This window comes from Bos grunniens, chromosome 4, assembly GCF_055505025.1.
Source record: "Bos grunniens cultivar Pamir isolate PY7600 chromosome 4, Bosgru_T2T1.0, whole genome shotgun sequence".
Lineage (NCBI taxonomy): Eukaryota > Metazoa > Chordata > Mammalia > Artiodactyla > Bovidae > Bos > Bos grunniens.
This window is the reverse complement of record NC_141168.1, coordinates 114447779-114470008: the sequence shown is the minus strand read 5'-3', so window position 1 is coordinate 114470008 and position 22230 is coordinate 114447779. Positions and strand designations below refer to the sequence as shown.

The following is a 22230-nucleotide window of genomic DNA, read 5'->3' as shown; positions in this document are numbered from 1 at the left end:
AACTTGTAATTATGTACTTGAGCATTCCTTTGGAGAGAAATACCCAGACTGTTTAGATGGTTTGGAAGTGTAGGGACCAAGTCTTAGATTTGGTCAGTTCTCATTCTCTTTCCCTCCCCTGCCCATTCCCACGCCTCCCCTGGTCTCTGTCTCTCTTCCAGAATTTTTGGTTTAGAAAAGTAATACATTTATTACAAGGAGACCTGTATCTCTTACTTCAGTCCTAATACTATTCTGATGAATTAACTCTGTTTTGGTGTGTGGACTTACCCATTTTTCTAAATATTCACACGAACCTATGAAAACACATGCACACATGTATGTTGAGCTCTACCCTGTAATTGCATCTTTATTATGTTTTTTAAAAATGAGATTGTAGATTATTTCTTACTCTGATATTTTTGTTATGAAGTATCTGATATATACAAATCTGGGTAAGATATATATATATATATATGTGTGTGTGTGTGTGTATAAATTATGAAGCATAATAAAACCAACATCTTACAATAGAAGCCAAGGTATACCATTCTCAAGACTGTTGAACCTTCTGATGTTTAAAAATCCCATTCTTCTGTCCCCAACCCCTGTCAGCTAAATTCTGTCCTAAACTTTTACAATATTATTCCTTAACTTTTTTTAATACATTTACTACATGTATGAATACACACACAAATACATACATATATCTATTGCATGTGTATTCATACATGTAGTGAATGTGTGCATACACACATATATGGATATATTCTGCAAATGTGTTTTTATTTTACTGTTTTTATTTTCACTTTTATAAAAATAATCAGCAGGTGTACTTTCATCATGTAGCAGATACTGTTCTGAGCAATTTACATATACTAGTCATTTAAATTTCATAGCTCTTTGCAGTAAGTACAGCCATTTTTGCCCTTTTATATGTGGAAAATGAAGGCACTGAGAGAGCAAGGTACTTTTCTGGAAGGCATATGCCTTTGAAGTCTGGCTTTAGAGTGCACAGATAGTAATCTAAAGAAGGTAGGACTAGGATTTTCCCCTCTCACTGTTTTGTGACTTTTTGTAGTTTGTATCTTTCAAGGAACTTTGTCCATCTTAGATTTTTTCAACTTGTTGAGTTAATGTGCATCGTCTATGACATTTTCTTGTTATCTTTTTATATATTCAGGATCTCTATGATATGCCCTTATTCACTCCAGACATTGATTGTGTCTCTTCTTCATTTTGGTCTTTCTGGCTGCAGGCTTAACAGTTTTATCAGTCACTTTAAGGGACCAGCTTTTGACTTAATTTTTCTTTGGTCCTTTTCTGTTTTCAGTTTCATTGATTTCTGATTATATCCTAAATTGGCTTATCTTTTTCTTTTGATGGTTGTAGAATTCTGGACTGGCAGTTTTTTTCCAGCATTCCAAAGATGGCATTCTGTATTCTTTTTGCTTTCATGGTTTCTTATGAGAAGGCTGCTATAGACTTGTTCTTGTCTCTCTGTAGACACTGCCATTTTTTTTTTTTAATTAATTTCAAGGTTTTCTCTTTTCCTTTCACTTCAGTGATTTAAACACTAAATGCATTTTTTTCTTGTTATTTGTATTATTCTGCTTTGTTTTCTATAAGCTTGAATCTGTTTTTTTGTCATTGATTTTTAAATTCTCAGTCACTTTATTTTCTAGTGTTTCTTCTGCTCATTCCTGTTCCTCTGCTCTTTCTGAGGTTTCTATCACCCTTATGAACACTGTTTGAAATTGTTCTATAACTCTTCTTGGACGTATTTTTCTCTTTGTGATTCTGGCTAGGTAAATTTCTTTTGACCTAACTTCAAGTCATTGATTCTTTTCTTAGCCATGTCAAGCCTCTTTATGAGCCCATTGGAGGAAAACTTCATCTGTATTACTTTTTTTTTTTTAATAGTTTTTGTTTGTTTTGGTTTTAGTTTCAACATTTCCATTTGATTACTTCATAGAGTTTCAATCTCTACTGAAATCTCCTATCTGATCTTGCATGCTTTCTACAAAATTTTCCATTAAATTATTTAATGTATCTTTCATAGTTATTTTAAGTAAACTGTCTGATACTTCTGACATCTGTGTCATAGCTTGGTGTTTTGGAAATGTGTCATTTCTTACTTATCTGTATGCTTCTTAATTTTTGTTAAAGTTTGACATTTTGAATAAGATAGTAAACATTGAGATAAGTATTGTTATATTTGAGATGAACACTTTTAAAGATAGTATTAAACCCTTACTATTAGGAGTTTTTATTAGTTAAGAATTGTCTGACTTTGATATTGGTTATTGCCATGGTTACTAAAAAATTTTTTATGTCCAGTATCTCATCTTTGGCTTTGATTTCTCTTATTTTTATTTCCTCAGAGAGAATCTCTTTTTTATTACTCTCTTAGTTTGATTTCAGTGTGTTGCTAGGTTCTTATTAATGGTGGGCAGTTGGGAGAGAGGAGATCTCTAGTGTTCGGATTAAGCCTTAGATAGGTGTGGTATCCCTGATCTTGTGGGTATGGCCTTCAGAATTGCTTAATTTTATCTTCCATCCAGCTTTAGTGTTGGCCTGGTACTTTTTGCTGACTCTGCCTCAAGGATGATTTTTTTTTCCTTCCTGTTTCCTTCCCTAGTGGCAACATGTTTCCCCAGTGCTCTTGATAATGATTTTTGTTTCTTCTCCCATTGTAGGTTAAAACATTGCTCCTTACCTAGAGGCAGGGGAAATGGATGTGGGTAGTGTTTTGACAGGGCTGCTAGACCCCCTCCAGCCAGCACCCTGTGAGACTCTTGCTCAGGGTTTCCTTGATCTTCCTTTTGAACACCAGAGATTTTCATAAAGGTCAAAGCCTGTAGGAGGGTGAAACTTCCTCTATCCACCCCCATCTCTGATCCTCAGAGGTCTCACATGCACACACTGGTTCAGCCAGTTCAGTTCAGTCGCTCAACCATGTCTGACTTTTTGCGACCCCATGACTTGCAGCACGCCAGGCCTCCCTGTCCATCACCAACTCCCGGAGTTCACACAGACTCATGTCCATCGAGTCGGTGATGCCATCCAGCCATCTCATCCTCTGTCGTCCCCTTCTCTTCCTGCCCTCAATCCCTCCCAGCATCATGGTCTTTTTCAATGAGTCAACTCTTTGCATGAGGTGGCCAAAGTACTGGAGCTACAGCTTTAGCATCAGTCCTTCCAATGAACACCCAGGACTGATCTCGTTTAGGATGGACTAGTTGGATCTCCTTGCAGTCCAAGGGACTCTCAAGAGTCTTCTCCAACACCACAGTTCAAAAGCTTCAATTTTTTGGCACTCAGCTTTCTTCACAGTCCAACTCTCATATCCATACATGACCACTGGAAAAACCATAGCCTTGACTAGATGGACCTTTGTTGGCAAAGTAATGTCTATGCTTTTGAATATAGTGTCTAGGTTGGCCATAACTTTCCTTCCAAGGAGTAAGCGTCTTTTAATTTCATGGCTGCAGTCACCATCTGTAGTGATTTTGGAGCCCCCAAAATAAAGTCTGACACTGTTTCCACTGTTTGCCCATCTATTTCCCATGAAGTGACGGGACCAGATGCCATGATCTTCGTTTTCTGAATGTTGAGCTTTAAGCCAACTTTTTCACTCTCCTCTTTCACTTTTATCAAGAGGGTTTTTAGTTCCCCTTCACTTTCTGCCATTAGGGTGGTGTCATGTACATATCTGAGGTTATTGATATTTCTCCCGGCAATTTTGATTCCAGCTTGTGCTTCTTCCAGCCCAGCATTTCTCATGATGTACTCTGCGTATGTTAAATAAGCAGGGTGACAATATATAGCCTTGACGTACTCCTTTTCCTATTTGGAACCAGTCTCTTGTTCCATGTCCATTTCTAACTGTTGCTTCCTGACCTGCATACAGATTTCTCAAGAGGCAGGTCAGGTGGTCTGGTATTCCCATCTCTTTCAGAATTTTCCACAGTTTATTGTGATCTACACAGTCAAAGGCTTTGGCATAGTCAATAAAGCAGAAATAGATATTTTTCTGGAAATCTCTTGCTTTTTTGATGATCCAACAGATATTGGCAATTTGATCTCTGGTTCCCTTGCCTTTTGTAAAACCAGCTTGAACATGTGGAAGTTCACGGTTCACGTATTACTGAAACCTGGTTTGGAGAATTTTGAGCATTACTTTACTAGCGTGTGAGATGAGTGCAATTGTGCAGTAGTTTGAGCATTCTTTGGCATTGCCTTTCTTTGGGATTGGAATGAAAACTGACCTTTTCCAGTCCTGTGGCCACTGCTGAATTTTCCAAATTTGCTGGCATATTGAGTGCAGCAGTTTTATAACATCATCTTTCAGGATTTGAAATAGCTCAACTGGAATTCCATCACCTCCACTAGCTTTGTTTGTAGTGATGCTTTCTAAGGCCCACTTGCCTTCACATTCCAGGATGTCTGGCAATAGGTGAGTGATCACACCATCGTGATTATCTTCACATCATTGTTAAGATCTTTTTTGTACAGTTCTCTGTGTATTCTTGCCACCTCTTCTTAATATCTTCTGCTTCTGTTAGGTCCATACCATTTCTGTCCTTTTTCAAGCCCATCTTTGCATGAAATGTTCCCTTGGTATCTCTAATTTTCTTGAAGAGATCCCTAGTCTTTCCCATTCTGTGTTTTCCTCTATTTCTTTGCATTGATCGCTGAAGAAGGCTTTCTTATCTCTTCTTGCTATTCTTTGGAACTCTGCATTCAGATGTTTGTATCTTTCCTTTTCTCCTTTGCTTTTTGCTTCTCTTCTTTTCACAGCTATTTGTAAGGCCTCCCCAGACAGCCATTTTGCCTCTTTGCATTTCTTTTCCATGGGGATGGTCTTGATCCCTGTCTCCTGTACAATGTCATGAACCTTTCTCCATAATTCATCAGGCACTCTATCCTATCTAGTCCCTTAAATCTATTTCTCACTTCCACTGAATAATCATAAGGCATTTGATTTTGGTCATATCTGAGTGGTCTAGTGGTTTTCCCTACTTTCTTCAGTTTAAGTCTGAATTTGGCAGTAAGGAGTTCATGATCTGAGCCATAGTCAGCTCCTGGTCTTATGTTTGCTGACTGTGTAGAGCGTCTCCATCTTTGGCTGCAAAGAATATAATCAGTCTGATTTCAGTGTTGACCATCTGGTGTTGTCCATGTGTAGAGTCTTCTCTTGTGTTGTTGGAAGAGGGTGTTTGCTATGACCAGTGTGTCCTCTTGGCAAACCTCTATTAGCCTTTGCCCTGCTTCATTCCATATTCCAAGGCCAAATTTGCCTGTTACCCCAGGTGTTTCTTGACTTCCTACTTTTGCATTCCAGTCTCCTATAATGAAAAGGACATCTTTTTTGGGTGTTAGTTCTAAAAGGTCTTGTAGGTCTTCATAGAACCGTTCAAGTTCAGCTTCTTCAGCATTCCTGGTTGAGGCATAGGCTTGGATTACTGTGATATTGAATGGTTTGCCTTGGAAACGAACAGAGATCATTCTTTCGTTTTTGAGATTGCATCCAAATACTGCATTTCAGACTCTTTTGTTGACCATGATGGCTACTCCATTTCTTCTGAGGGATTCCTGCCCACAGTAGTAGATATAATGGTCATCTGAGTTAAATTCACCCACTCCAGTCCATTTTAGTTGGCTGATTCCTAGTTAGCACTTGGCTTTTAGCAATTCACTGAAGCATTTCACCTAGTTTTGAAGCAAATGCTTGGGTTCAGGCTCTCCTTGTAGGCACTGTACATTCCTAGATTTCAGGTGATTGGTGGCCCTACCTGCCTGAGGGGTTTGATAGGTTCAAGAGAGTTCATTGATTGACACTTTGTCTGTCTTTTCCCTTATTGTTATATGATGTTGATGCTCTTATATTCACTCTGTGTATCTGAGCAGAAAGCAAAAGTATAAACCTATCTTTTGAAAGAGTAAGCTAAAATGAAATTGTGCTTAAATTCTGCCATGTAATTTTAGAGAGCTCTGAGGTATGGGTTTCTAGAAATTGAATCCAACTCTAAATTTTTAGATGACCAAGCTAAATTCTAGAGAGAGAAGTAGTTTAATTCAATTATTTATTGACTGTTGTTATATGAGTTCTTATAGTGATATGTTATTGCATCCTATTTAAACTTAGTTATTTAAAAGTCAGTTTGGTAAGTGGTATTTGTTAAGTGGATTCTTCTCCTGGCTGTGAAATCCTCTGGGCATTTCTTCAAAGTGTGCGAATTTTAAATGTTTTAAAATAAGAATGTAGCCAGAGAGTATTTTCTTACAAATTGTATGATATTAGATTTTCTGGTTGTCATTATATTTAATGTTGTAGTAGGCACTCATATATATTGATACATTTTTTAATTGATGCTTCTGTTTGGGGAAATTTCTGTTTCAAATTAATGCCAGGGAATACATAGCCTCATTGCTGACATATTATTCTAAAATTTCTTTACAACTTGTGGGCACCTTTTATTGTATGATATGATATATGAATCTTTGCTGAAATACAGTATATCAGGCACTTGAAAAAGTTTTATCTGTTCCAAAAAAGAGACAATATGTTATAATAAATATATACTCTTTCATTAAAAGATATTCAAGACGAAATAGGCAATATAATAGAAATGCATTCTAAATTTATGTCACATTTTTCAGTTTCATCCAGGATATAGAAATGGTAATTCTCAAGGCATAATGCTCTATGTAAAGCACTTGAGGGCAGGTGTATCCATCTATTCATTTCTCCTTCAATATCTGAAATAGGGCTTTGCATGTCTAGAAACTGAACAAATTTTTAGTGAAAAATTAATGATGAAAATTGCTTAATAATAACACTAATTTTTTTGGTCTTATTTTGAAGTAATTGCTTCAGAATAAATTTCAATTTGACAACTATAGGCAATAAATTATTTTCTTAAAATAGAAAATGATGAGCAATTATTTACTGAGATAATATTTTCAGTTGTTACGGTTTATTAAATTATTAAGTAAGTGAGTTTTAATGTCTAATAATTTTTCTATTGCAGAACCATGGTTATGAACTTTCAGAATAACAACCTTTAATTGCTTAATGACTTATAGCTTTTTCAAGTACTTTAGCGTTCCTTGTATTTGTTATACAAAAACAATTCTATGAGATATATTATCATATTTTATGATTCTTTGCTGTACAAATGAAGGAGCTAGACTTCAAAAAGATTGTGAATATCCCTTAGTTACAGTTTGTGAGAAAGGTACACCTCAAATCCAGGTCTTAATCCTTTTAAATCAGGCTTCTTTTCCCTCACATAACATGGCTTTCTCCCATTTGCTACTTTAAGTAATGTTGAAGTTGCAAGAGATCTTACATCCAGTTCTGACTTCTAGCACAGCAGTTCTGATTGTGACTCTAGGCATGAAGTTATCCAACCTGTATTTTCTTTCTTGTGCAACCCTTAGAGTTGTAATCCAGCTTTTGCCTAGTACCTGTGTAATGACAACCAATCCCTAGTTGTCAGTGATTATATTGAGTTTGGAGAAGGCAGTGGCACCCCACTCCAGTACTCTTGCCTGGAAAATCCCATGGATGGAGGAGCCTGGTAGGCTGCAGTCCATGGGGTCACTAGGAGTCGGGTACGACTGAGCGACTTCACTTTCACTTTTTACTTTCATGCATTGGAGAAGGAAATGGCAACCCACTCCAGTGTTCTTGCCTGGAGAATCCCAGGGACGGGGGAGCCTGATGGGCTGCTGTCTATGGGGTCGCACAGAGTCAGACACGAGTGAAGTGACTTAGCAGCAGCAGCAGCAGCAGCATATTGAGTTAAGTCTTTGTTCTGGATACAGTGTTTCATCCCTTTAATATATAGTTTGTATGCTTACTGAGAATATAACTCATCTATAAAATATTTATATACATGTATATAGATATAGTTATTTGACAGCATATATAAATATATACTATTTGATATGTTTGTGAATGTTGATCATGCCATCTCAATGCAGCAGGCACATTAGGAGCACATCATGTATGTGTGATTTTTAGCCGTTCTTACCACTTAGGCAGCTACACACTTCATGAACTCTGATTAGTGAAATTCTGACACTCAGAAGTACATCTTGGCACCCACTATCAAGAAACACCAGACACAATGACTGTGTTCCCTCGACTTCTTTAATGTATAGCAGGTAAATTTGGATGGCTTTTCTCTGTTTAGAAAATAGCTTGTTACTTTATCTCCGTCTCATGTTATTTAAGCCACTGATCACTGTATCTTCTTATTCTATTAGAAAACAGCACTGCACAAATCACCTCCACAGGAAGCCTTGTATTCCAGAACTTTGAGGAAAGCATGAGTGGTGTTTATACATGTTTTCTGGAGTATAAACCTACTGTGGAAGAAGTCATCAAAAATCTCCAACTGAAATATGTTGTATATGGTAAGAAAAGGTTTTAGTTCTAGTTTAACATTTCTTAATGTTTTCAAATATTTACATACTTTAACAAGTTTGTTTTAAAGAGATTTTGTTATTTTTAGTCTTAAAGAAAAATTTATGCCTGCTTTTATTTTCTAAAGTGCTTTGTAAGCAGTTAGTGGTAAGGGAAGATCTTTTTTCTTCAGGAGAATGTTGACTTTTACAGATCAATTTAAGACAGTGAATTAGAACAGGATGGTAGAGAAGTCATGTTTTCAGAGTATGAGGGTGATACTGTATTCTGTTCTGCCTTTAAATTCTGAGTATCATTTTTGATGGTTCACTGCCGTCCTCCTGAACAAGAACATGAGTTGCCACTGTGTGTAAAACGCTTTTGTGAAAACAGTTGGATCTGTTGATATCTGAGACCAACAGCTGAATTAGTAGTGGAGTGGCCAGGGGAACAGCCTGAATGGAGGTTCCCTCTCATTGGTGGGACCTTCATATGGAGACAGAGTCATGGTCGTCAAGGATGCCCTTGTCTCACCTTCAGAGTTTCTAAACCTGTTACCCTACAGTAGCAGGTTTTATAGGTACAATTAAGTGAAGATCTTGAGACGAGAGAGCATCCTTAATTACTTGGACTGGTCCTGGGCAGTCACAAGAGTCCTTAAAGAGGAATGCAAGAAGGCCAAAGGCAGAAAAAAGAAAATATGATGAAATGAGAGGCTGGAGGGAGGGGCTGCAAGCCAAGGAGGCAGCAGATCTCTAGATCCTGGAGGTGGCAAAGAAGTGGGAACCCCCTGGAGCTTCCAAATTGAATGTACCTTGATTTCAGTCTTGTAAGACTCACCTTGAATTTCTGATTTCTGAAACTGTAAGATAATATATTTGTGTTATTTTAAGTGACTATGTATGTAGCTTAAGAAGTTAATATACCATTGGAAGCAGTAGGAAACTAATGTACCATTATTTTCACAGCTGGGATACAGAAAAAATGGCTGAATTATTAATAGTTTCTTGATCATTTTTTGGTCAATAAAAAACACTATCCCATATATCCAGAGAAAGACATAATTTTCATGAGAAATTATATTAACTTTGTTAGGCAAATAATTTGTTTAAACTTTATAATCAGCCACTCTTCATTTTTGTTGTAGTTTTTTTTCTATAATATATGATAGAGACTTGATATAGCTCCAGTTGAGCTATTTCAAATCCTAAAAGATGATGCTGTTAAAGTGCTGCACTCAGTATGCCAGCAAGTTTGGAAAACTCAGCAGTGGCCACAGGACTGGAAAAGGTCAGTTTTCATTCCATTCCCAAAGAAGGGCAATGCCAAAGAATGTTCAAACTGTTGCATAATTGCACTCATATCACACGCTTGCAAAGCAGTACTCAAAATTCTCCAAGCCAGGCTTCAACAGTACGTGAATCGTGAACTTCCAGATATTCAAGCTGGATTTAAAAAAGGCAGAGGAACGAGAGATCAATTGCTAACATCCATTGCTTCATAGAAAAAGCAAGAGAGTTCCAGAAAAGCATCTGTTTCTGCTTTATTGATTACGCCAAAGCCTTTATTTCTGCTTTATTGATTATGCCAAAGCCTTTGACTGTGTAGATCACAACAAACTGTGGAAAATTCTTCAAGAGATGGGAATACCAGACCATCCGACCTGCCTCCTGAGAAATCTGTATTCAGATCATGAAGCAACAGTTGGAATTGGACATGGAACAGCAGACTGGTTCCAAATCGGGAAAGGATTATATGAAGGCTGTATATTGTCACCCTGCTTATTTAACTTAAATGCAGAGTACATCATGAGAAATGCTGCACTGGATGAAGCACAAACTGGAATCAGGATTGCTGGGGAAATATCAATAACCTCAGATATGCAGATGACACCCCCTTATGGCAGAAAGTGAAGAAGAACTGAAGAGCCTCTTGATAAAAGTGAAAGAAGAGAGAGAAAAAGTTGGCTTGAAACTCAATATTCAGAAAACTAAGATCATGGCACCTGGTCCCATCACTTCATGGCAAATAGATGGGGAAACAGTGGAAACAGTGACCGACTTTATTTTCTTGGGCTCCAAAATCACTGCAGATGGTGACTGCAGCCATGAAATTAAAAGATGCTTGCTCCTTGAAAGAAAAGTTATGACCAACCTAGACAGCATATTCAAAAGCAGAGACATTACTTTACCAATAAAGGTCCATCTAGTCAAAGCTATGGTTTTTCCAGTAGTCAGGGATGGGGGAGCCTGGTGGGCAGCCATCTCTGGGGTCGCACAGAGTCGGACATGACTGAACCGACTAGCAGCAGCATCAGCAGCAGCATGTATGGATGTGAGAGTTAGATCACAAAGAAAGCTAAGTGCCAAAGAACTGATGCTTTTGAACTGTGGTGTTGGAGAAGACTCTTGAGAGTCCCTTGGATTGCAAGGAGATCAAACCAGTCAATCCTGAAGGAAATCTCCTGAATATTCTTTAGAAGGACTGATGCTGAAGCTGAAGCTCCAGTACTTTGGCCACCTGATGCAAAGAACTAACTCACTGGAAAAGACCCCGATGCTGGGAAAGATTGAAGGCATGAGAAGGGGATGACAGAGGATGAGATGGTTGGATGGCATCACTGACTTGATGGACATGAGTTTGAACGAACTCTGGGAGTTGTTGATCGACAGGGATGCCTGGCATGCTGCTGTCCATGGGGTCGGAAAGAGTGGGACATGACTGAGCGACTGAACTAAACTGATGATATAGATATGTTATTTTATGTAGTTTATATAGTTTATAGCAGCTATACTTTGGAATCTCTCATAAGGGTATATTCACATAAGCTAAGAAATGTAACAGTGCTTAAAATGAATGCTGATTTATAGTAAGGAAAATGATAGCTAATATTTGCTGAGCATTTATTATGTGCCAGGTAATGCTATGTTTTAATGTATAATTGTAAGGGAGAAGGCAATGGCACCCCACTCCAGTACTCTTGCCTGGAAAATCCCATGGATGGAGGAGCCTGGTAGGCTACAGTCCATGGGGTCGCTAAGAGTCGGCACGACTGAGCGACTTCACTTTCACTTTCCACTTTCATGCATTGGAGAAGGAAATGGCAGCCCACTCCAGTGTTCTTGCCTGGAGAATCCCAGGGACGGGGGAGCCTGGTGGGCTGCCGTCTATGGGGTCGCACAGAGTCGGACACGACTGAAGTGACTTAGCAGCAGCAGCAGCATAGTAAGAGCAAAACACATACAATACTTATTTTTGCAAGGCATTCTTTTTAGAGTTTTTAATTTATTTTTGGCTATGCTGGATCTTCGTTGCTGTGCACAGGCTTTCGCTAGTTGTGGTGAGTGGGGGCTAGTTTCCAGTTGCAGTGGGTGGGCTTCTCATTGCAGTGGCTTCTCTTGTTGCAGAACATGGGTTCTAGGGCTTGATCTCAGTAGTTGTGGCACATGGGCTTAGTTGCGCTGCAGCATGTGGAGTCTTACCAGACTAGGGATCAAATGTGTGTTCCTGCATTGGCAGTTGGATTCTTAACCACAGGACCACCAGGGAAGTCCTTCAGATTTTTTTTTTCCTAACTTCTCTTTTGATTTCTTCTTTGACACATTGGCTACTTAGAATTATGTTCTTTAATTTCTACACATTTGTGAATTTTTCATATTTTTTCTATTACTCTAATTTTATTATATTATGGGGTCACCCAGAATCGGACATGACTGAAGTGACTTAGCAGTAGCAGTCAAAGAAAATACTCTGTGTTATTTCAGTCCTTTAAAATTTATTTTGATTTGTCCCTTAAAATAGTTTCTATCCTGAGAATGTGCCATGAGCACTTGGGAAGAATGTATATTCTGCAGCTGCTAGATGGAGAGTTCTGTAGATACCATTTATGTATGTTAGGTTTTGGCATTATTTAAGTGTTGTATGTCCTTGTTGATTTCTGCATAGTTGTTTATTATTGTAAGTGAGGTATTGAATTCTCTGAGCAATATTTTTAATTGTTTATTTCTTTGATTATTTCTTTTTTTCTTTTTTTGCTTCATTTTAGTGCTTTGTTCTTAGATGTGTGTGTTTATATTTTTCTCTCTTCCTGATAGGTTGTCTTTTTTAATCATAAAAAAATGTTGCCCTTTATCTATGGTAGCATTTTTTGTTCATTCTAAAGTTTACTCTGCTTGACAGTTGAATAGCCATTCCTACTTTCTTGTGATTGCTGTATATATGGTGTATTATTTTCCACCATCACTTTAAGTCTATTTGTATCTTTGCATCTAATGCGTGTCTCATGTAGACACTAAGTTCATTGCTTTTTAAATCGATTCACAGTCTCTGCCTTTTGATTATATAATAATTCATTCACATTTAATGTTATTTATACAATTGGGTATACTTTATCATTTTACTTTATATTTCCCTGTCTTGTGTGTTGCTCTGTTTCTCATTCAGTTCAGTCGCTCAGTCATGTCCGACTCTTTGCGATCCCGTGAATCGCAGCACGCCAGGTCTCCCTGTCCATCACCAATTCCCGGAGTTCACCCAAACTCATGTGCATCAAGTCAGTGATGCCATCCAGCCATCTCATCCTCTGTCGTCCCCTTCTCCTCCTGCCCGCAATCCCTCCCAGCATCAGAGTCTTTTCCAATGAATCAACTCTTTGCATGAGGTGGCCAAAGTATTGGAGTTTCAGCCTCAGCATCAGTCCTTCCAATGAACACCCAGGACGGGTCTCCTTTAGGATGGACTGGTTGGATCTCCTTGCAGTCCATGGGACTCTCAAGAGTCTTCTCCAACACCACAGTTCAAAGGCATCAATTCTTTGGCACTCAGCTTTCTTCACAGTCCAACTCTCACATTACATCTTGTGAATTAAGTGAATATTTTCTAATGTAGCATTTTAATTACTTTAGTGATTTTTACTCTATATATTTTGAGTCATTTCCTTATTGATTTCTCTAGAGATTACCACATATATCTTAACCTATCAGAATCAGCTTGATATCTTTACTAACTTAATTCTAGTGAGATATAGAAACCTTAAACTTAAGTAGATGCATTCCTTTTCCATGCTTTTTGTGGTATATTTTAAATATTATATCTGTAAATGTTCCAAAACTAACAATACATTTCTATATTTATTTTTTGTATAATTTTATATATCTCAGAGAAGCTGAAATTAGAACAAGTGTATACTTGTAGACTTTTTTACATTAATCTTGTTTATCATTTTTTATTTTCTTAAAATGTTCCTATTCTTCCAAGCTTCCATCTGTAATCATTTCTTAAGCTAGTACAGCCTTGCTTCTACCTACTTCCTTTCTGTTTCTATTGGAAAATCTGTATTTATGTTTGGTCCCAGTGATAACATCATGCACACAAATTCTTTTATACAATTGCTTTTTAAATCAGTAAAGAGGAAAAGTAGAAATAAGCACTTATTCTGTCTTTATAATTACATAATTTACTGGTGTACCTTGTTTTTTGTGTACTGAGGTCATATTCTTTCAGTCTTGAAAATTCAAGAAAATTTGAAGATCTAATTAGTTTTATCCACTTTGATTAAAATTTCGTATTGGGAAGTTTGTGAAAAAAGTTTTAAAACACTTGGTCAAAAATCATCAGTCACTGTGAGACAATACTTATTTCTTAACCAGAGTTACAAGAGATAACGAAAGTAAACGGAAAACCACTTAAAAGCAAAGAACCTCACATAATGTTTTATCAGAAATCGCATTCCAAGAAAACTTTATTTTCTTAACAGAAAGAAAAATTTAATCCAAGCCTTACCTTAGCTTGCTCCCAACATAATCAGTTTACCCAACTGAATTCAATCCAATCTTAGAAAATCCTGATCGTGCATAACTCTTTCAATACGTTTTCATAAATTCTCATGCCTTCTTTTACTGAAAACGTATGTTTTACTTTCCTTAAAAGATTTTTCCACACCAAATTACTTTTCTTGCTGACAGATTTTCAAGAGATCAAAAGTCTAGTAAACCTACGTACAACAAAAGTATCATGCTTAACATTGATCACTCCTGAGACTGTATTATGTCTGTATTAATCTATATTAATCAAACCAACAAGCTTAAGCTACCTTCGGTACCAGATGTCAGTTTGGTACTGGATACTTTCCAGATGACTTCATTCTGGCCACATTACTTTATATGTCTGAGTATTTATATAAGCACTTAATTTTCCTTAAGTCAATTAAATATAGCTTCTTTTGTGAATTAAGACACAAACACAGAGGCCTCTTATTTCCTCTTCCAAAATTTCAGCCATGAATCAGGTACAGCAATGTAAAACCCATCTGTCTGCAAGAGTTTGGTTTAAATTTGGATTTCTAGCAGATGGAACAAATCAAGCTCACTTCTCTAGATGGCTAAATCCGTTTCACTAATATTTAGGGAAAGATGCTCAAAGTTTGTATTTTTCCTTGACAAGTTCCAAATTACTTACTCTCTTTTTCAAAATTTGCATTTAAAAAAGATGGCATAGAGAAAGGTTTCTAGAGAAAAACCAGGTAGGATATTTGCATCTCAAAGGCACAGGCAAATCCCTCCTAGGATAACTTTGTTTCCCCTTTGTTTAGTACTTATAAGCCTCTTAAGATAGATGTGGAAGGTTTTGGGAGTGCTAAAAATATTGCTGGGTTTTGAATTATTTTTGGAGCTACACCTCTGGTCCTGTAAAGACTAGAGTTGTAGAACAAGGAAAGTTTTTGGTTTTTTTTTTCCCCTTTTAAAAAGGATTGGGTGGCTTCTCAGTGATACTGAGGGACTAATATAACCATTTACCTATGTTTGGATGTTTTACTTTCCCTCCTGTAGGTTAGGGGAGAAGGCCTCTTTGAAATTTCTATCCAGGAAGATCCCCTGGAGAAGGGAATGACTACCCAGGGCAGTAGTCTTACCTTGAGAATCGCATGGATAGAGGAGCCCGGCAGGCTACAATCCATGGGGCCGAAAAGAGTTGGCACGACTGAGCGACTGAGCAATGCACATACACATGGTTAGCTTAGTTGGATCAGTGGCCTCCCATTTTGGTACTCTATTTTCAAATACTTTTGGGTATCCTCCCTGGCTTTAAGAAGCTTCCCACATAGCTCAAATAGTGAAAAATCTTCTGCCTGCAATGCGGGAGACACAGGAGATGTGGGTTGGATCCCCAAGTTGGGAATATCCCCTAGAGGTGGAAGTGGCAGTATTCTTGCCTGGAAAATTCCATGGACAGAAGAGCCAGGTGGGCGACAGCCCATAGGGTTGCAGAATTGGACATGAATGAGCATGCATATTTGTGTTCAGACCTTTGATCTGAGGAGGCTTGCCTACAGCCTCTCCCACTGGCACCCTCTGCTTGAATTCTTTAAGCACACAGATGGAACCATTCATGACACTATGGGGTCTGGATTTGTCCATTCAAAGGTAAATAGATAATGGGAGTCTGGGTGCAGAGAAGAAAACCACCTTTAGTTCTAGCACTGTGAACCAGTTCAGCCACCCATAGTTTTACAGCTTAGATGGGCTTGTCAACTGAAAGAGATATGCAACTTGAGAGTAGTGAGTCAAGTTTTATTTGGGGCAAAATGAGGATAGCATCCCAGGAGGCAGCACCTCAAATAGCTCTGAGAGACTGCTCCCAAGAGGCAGTGGGGGAAGGTCAATATATAAAATTTTGGTGAAGGGGAAGTTCAGTACAATTACGCACTCAATTTATAAAAGATTTTCTGCTAGTCATGAGATGCTGAGGTCCTCATGAAGGGATTTAGTGCTTTTCTAGATATGAAGAGATGCAAGAATTGGGATCATGAGGTCAGTTCCTGAAAATATCTAACTATCTAAAGCCCTGTCCCAGCAGATTCCCTGGAGCACAGAGTGCCTCACTCCACCCTGAACTCCTTCAGGGGTGTTGAAGGTCAACAGCTGCAGCACAGGTTCAGTCTCCTCAGAGGCAGATGGCAGATATCCTAGTTGTTCAGTCACTGGCAGTGCTCTTGGCAGGTGTCATTTTGTATCTAACAGGATGGAATGGTGATCTCCTCTAGTTTGAGACTGTGTTAGATTCCTCTGGCCAAGACCAATTGTTTGTCCTGGTGGCTGCCATCTCCATAAGGATCTTCAGCTTGGGCTGTTTTCTGGAATTTAGTGAGCAAGTCCCTCCCGACAAGCAGATGGGGCACTTGGATGTGAGCAGAAATGGATGTGCAAAGGTAAAGCCTTCTAGCAAGCAGTTGACGGGAGGGGTAGATTACTTGGTTTGGGCTTTCTGTCCATCCCTGTTATACAACATTGAGAAGACAAGTGTCCAGGGACATCAGTTAGCACACAGTAGACAGTCCCCATATTTAGGAAGAAAATGGCTTTCCTACCTGCCACATCAAAGATTACCAGAGGTTCCTCTGGAGAAATGATCAGGTATCCTTTGGGAGCCAGGGAAAGTCCTGGGCTCCATTAGTCTTCGGTCCTCTTACCATCATTGGTTTGGTAGCCCCAGGTCCCCTTTGGGACTGAGGGCAGTTCCTTTTCCAGTGACCTTCTCATTTTCATATCAAGCAGAGTCCTAGTGGACTTTTTCCATACAGGCAGCATTTGTTTTTCCAGTGACCCTATTGGTCACACTTAAAACAACAGATATTTTCTCAGTGAGACAGAAGCTCTGATCCAGGCTTCCTGGTTCTTGTCCTCACCATGGGTTTTCACAAGGGTGGGTAACCCTGAGGTGGTGCAGGGGTTAGGGCTGCCTCTGGTAATTGTGCTGTTAACTTTTGAATCCTTTTTGCCCTTTCAACCCTATCTCTATTGTTAAATACTACAAAGGCCAAATCCATGAGCTGATTTAGGGGGGTCTAGGGTTTCACTTTGACTTTTCACTTTCATGCATTGGAGAAGGAAATGGCAACCCACTCCAGCGTTCTTGCCTGGAGAATCCCAGGGACAGGGGAGCCTGATGGGCTGCCGTCTGTGGGGTCGCACAGAGTTGGACATGACTGAAGCGACTTAGCAGCAGCAGCAGCAGGGTTTCCAGGTCCCCAGATGGGAGTTACAGATAAATGGTCTAGATGACTGTCCCCACTCAGAATTGGGGGGAGTAGGATTTCCCAGCTGTGGATCTCAGGGAGGTGAAGTCATAAGGGGATCATCTGAAACATCAAGCTCCTGAAGGGGAAGAAGGCACTTTGAAGGGATGTGAACCAGGCACACCTGGCTGGAGTTCTTTAGACCTGGATTTTGTAATAGCGTCATGGACCTTTGGATGGATGGGACTTACTCCCCCCGCCATTTTCCTTTCCTTTTACAAAATAGGCCCAGCTGCAAGATGGTATTGTAATTCAGTCATCCAACTTTTTTTTTTGGCCGCATCTCTTGGTTTCTTAGTATGTATTGGGATCATGCAGTATTGCAAAAGAAAATTAATTTCTTTTCCTTAAACCATCCTGTCTAAATTTTCTCCATTTAGCTAATATGCATCCTAGCAGGGAGTCCTTCAGGATGCTTGTAGTCGCCCCCGTTTTTTGTTGGGATATTTTGATAAGACAGGGGTCTGATTGATCCTTGTCAGACAGTAGTTATTTGTCCTGGCATTTTCCCAGTGTCAACAATGGGGTCCCTGTGAATGCCTGAAATCTGCCACATTGGTTAGCTTGAGGAGGCCCCTTGGATTAGTTAAGAAAAGGAATAAAAGGCAGTGGGGGAAGAAGCAACCAGAATCCCAGGGCCTAGATCCGTTAGAGACAGAGGGAGGAGACCTCCCTGAGCCAGCTGAACAGATTACCTTTATCACTGAAAGAAACAAATAGAACTGAAGGGTATCTCTCCTCAGGATGTGGTCCATGTGATGTTGAGGAGGGCTGTTGTTGAGTCACTAAGTCATGTCCATTCTTTGCGATCTCATGGATGGTAGCATGCCAGACTCCTGTGACCTCCACTATCTCTCCGAGTTTGCTCAGTCTCCTACCAATTGAGCAAACTCTGGGAGACAGTGGAGGACAGAGAAGAGCTACCTCTTCATAGAATTAAAAGAGGCAAAACCCAATCTGCCGGCAAAGCCAGCAAGCAGGAGCAGGGGTCAATAGATAGTCCAAGAGGTCAAGAGAGGAGGATATAAGAGAAATCTAGGACAGGAGGGAAGATGTACAGTCATGATGCTTCCCAAGAGACATTTGTAAGCCCACTACCTCCTCTCAGGGGTTGGTAAAGTCTGCCTGTGACCCCCATGAGATAAGTGCTTACCCATACTTCTATTCAAGGGTGTCTGGGCGCCCTACCAGATGTGACCCTTAAGAGGAGCATGACACCTGGCTTGGTATCACAACTGATGATGGGGTTGAAATAAGGAGGAAGACTGAGTGGGGCTAGGAAGGTGCACAGCTGCAAGCTTCATTGCAGGGAGGACTCTGGAGGGAAGTGCTTGCCCACGACATTCTCTTGGGGGTGCAATGATGCTGTAAGCCCCAAAAGTATTCGGGGAGGGCCAGGCTACAAATCTGGAGGAGGATTCAGGGAATTTCTCAGTTTGGGCCCTCTCATAGTTCCAGCATCCTGGAACTGGGGCTGGGATGAAGGATGAGCAGGGAGGGGAGGAGCCACAGGGGAAACTCAGCCAAGCAAGTTGTCAGTTGCGTGTGACACAGTCTTTATTTGAATGTCCAATGGTCATCTTGTGGATCTCCTCAAGTTCACAGAGATAGAACAATAGAGGAAAGCAAAAGATCGAGGGCCCTTGGCCTTGTGGGCTCCTTCACAGCCAGATAACTGGTCTCTGCCAGATCCTGCAGGCAGCGTCAGCTACCACCTAAGGGACTACTTGAATCTACATGGCTTGTGACAAGTCCCTGTCACCCTTCAGAGCGGGAGCTGTAGCCCAACAGGTGGATGGAGATTATGCTCTTTGAGGCCCCTCTTGGGCAACAGAAAAGATGTTGAAGGAAAGAAAGTGGCGCACAAGAGGATTGTCAGGTCCCAGGTCTTAGAGTCCCTGGGATGGCTGCCAAGCATGGGTTCTTGGCTTCTAGCAGGACAGAATTCAAGAAAGAGCCATAGTAAAGAGAAAGAAAGCTTATTCAGGGAGATACACACTCCATAGACAGAGTATGGGCCATCTTGGAGGACAGGAGACACCTGAGTATGGGGATTATCACTTTTTATAGGGCTGGCTAATTTCATAGGCTAATGAGTGGGAGGAGTATTCCAGCTATTTTGGGGAAGGGGTGGGGATTTCCAGGAATTAAATTAGGCCATTGCCCACCTTTTGACCTTTATGGTTTGGAACTGTCAATGGCGCCTGTAGGTGTGTTATTTAGCTTGCTGATGTGTCACACTGAGCCTGTACTGAGGCGCAAGGTCTAGTGGAAGTTTACTCCCTGACCATCTTGAACCTATTTGCTTCTAATCAGTTTATGTCATAACCTCAGGCTTTGTCATCCTTTTAAAGGTTGTGCCCTGTGGATTCCTTTCTCAGTTTAATGTGCATATCTATTGTTTTCAATAATCCCCTGGGGCATAAATTCCTCCAAAACTGATCCAATTAAATGTGGGTTCCCCAGGTTCTCCTTTGAGATGTGTTCTGACCTCAGGGCTGTTCCTTCCATCTGACTCTTCCAGTGTTGCTCTCTGACAGACTAGGCCACCTGCCATTAAGCCTGTATCTCCAATGAGTCTACAAACCTTCTCCAGGTTGTCTTTCTCCATACTGCCAGTGTTTCTGAAAGTGCCCCACAGTTGATCACAAAGTTCCTTCGAGAAGAGATTCTGAACTCTCTGTTCTGTGGTCTCTTTGTGTTCTCATCCCTGACAGACTCTGAGCTGCAGCTCTGGAGCTGAGGCTGGGGACAGTGGCATTCTTCTCTTTGAGTGACACCCTGCATTAGGCTTCCCTGGTAGTTGGTAAAGAATCTGCCTGCAATGCAGAAGACCTGGTTTGATTCCTGGGTCAGGAAGATCCTCTGGAGAAGGGATAGGCTACCCACTCCAGTATTCTTGGACTTCCTCTGTGGCTAAGATGGTAAAAAATCTACCTGCAATGCAGGAGACCTGGGTTCAACCCCTGGGTTGGGAAGATCCCCTGGAAAAAGGAAAGGCTACTCACTCTAGTATTCTGGCCTGGAGAATTTCATGGGCTGTATAGTCCATGGGATCACCAAGAGTCGGATAGGACTGAGTGACTTTGACTGCGTTAGGAACTTAGTATTTGGTGGAGGGGTAGCAGTAGCAGCCTCAGAGCTCTTCAGTGTGTTTCTCCTGGTGTGGAGCCTTCATGCGATGAGCTAGATCAGGGTGATGGGCTCCCAATTTTCTCAGAATTGCTGTAGCCAGGTTAGAGCCTCCAACTTACAATGTGGGGATGACAGAGGAGGGTGCGAGCCCTCACCTCTCAGCTGTCCTCACCTGCAACTTCCATGTAGCACCAGATACCTCTGGTCTGCACAAGAAAGACTTTTTCTTGTCCTTTCTTATCTGTACCAATCTGGGTTTCCCTCAGTTGAGCTGAGAAGTGGAAAGAGAGAAAGAACCTGGGTTCAGATCCACAGAGTCCCACTGTTCTTACTGACTTGCAGTAAGAGTGTTTAGTGTTATTCTGTTTCTTTCCCAGTGGCTCGGAGTTAAAAGCTTCTGCCTGCAATGCAGGAGACGTAGGAGATGCGGGTTTGATTCCTAGATGGGGAAGGTCCCCTGGAGGAGGAAGTGGAAGCCCACTCCAGTATTCTTGCGAAGAAAATCCCATGGTCAGAGGAACCTGCTGGACCATAAGGGGTCGCAGAGAGTCAGACATGACTGAGCACGCATGTGGCAGGGCTGGAGTATTCTGTTCAGACATGCTTGAGGAGGTTTTTTGGCTTCATAGGGTCTTAGCTATGGCACATGGTATCGTCTTTGTGTCATGCAGGATCTTTCATTGTGGTGCGTGGGCTCTCTAGTTGTGGGGCATGGACTCTATTTGTGGTGTGTGAGCTCTCTAGTTGTGGGGCATGGAATCTCTAGTTGTGGGGCATGGACTCTGTTTGTGGTGCATGGGCTGTCTAGTTGTGGTGCGTGGACTCTCTAGTTGTGGTGTGTAGGCTCTCTAGTTGTGGGGCAAGGACTATAGTTGTGATTTGTGGTATCTCTAGTTGTGGTTCATGGACTCTAGTTGTGATGTGTGGGCTCACTGTTTGTGGTGCGTGGGTTCTCTAGTTGTGGGGCATGGACTCTAGTTGTGGTGCGTGGGCTCTCTAGTTGCCGTGTGTGGGCTGTCTGGTGGTGGAGCATGGGCTCTCTAGTTGTGGTGTGTGGGCTCTCTAGTTGTTGTGCATGGGCTCTCAGGTTGTGGGGCATGGACTCTAGTTGTGGTGCGTGGGCTCTCTAGTTGTGGTATGTGGCCTCTCTGGTTGTGGGGCATGGACTCTAGTTGTGGTGTGTGGGCTCTCTAGTTGTGGGGCATGGACTCTAGTTGTGGTGTGTGGGCTCTCTAGTTGTGGGGCATGGACTCTAGTTGTGGTGTGTGGGCTCTCTAGTTGTTGTGCATGGGCTCTCGGGTTGTGGGGCATGGACTCTAGTTGTGGTGCGTGGGCTCTCTGGTTGTGGGGCATGGACTCTAGTTGTCGTGTGTGGAATCTCTAGTTTGGGGCATGGACTCTATTTGTGGTATGTGGGCTCTCTGGTTGTGGGGCATGGACTCTATTTGTGGTGTGTGGGCTCTCTAGTTGTGGTGTGTGGGCTCTCTGGTTGTGGTTCATGGACTCTATTTGTGGTGTGTGGGCTCTCTAGTTGTCATGTGTGGGCTCTCTGGTTGTGGGGCATGGGCTCTATAGTTGTGGGGCATGGGCTCTCTAGTTGTGGTGTGTGGGCTCTCTAGTTGTG

The 22230-nt window shown here is 40.9% G+C and overlaps 1 protein-coding gene across 11 annotated transcripts in view; it reads left to right on the top strand.

The window, feature by feature from the left end:
- The window catches only part of ZPBP (zona pellucida binding protein), a 138250-nt gene that overhangs the window by 15367 nt on the left and 100653 nt on the right, over positions 1-22230 (top strand). For all 11 annotated transcript variants that reach the window (XR_015163270.1, XR_015163268.1, XR_015163271.1 and 8 more), the window contains one exon: positions 8260-8409. Coding sequence is in view for 6 of the 11 variants with exons in the window: in XM_086398602.1 (XP_086254728.1) it covers positions 8260-8409 (150 nt within the window). In the remaining 5 variants the exon portion in view is untranslated. The remainder of the gene's footprint in view (positions 1-8259; positions 8410-22230) is intronic.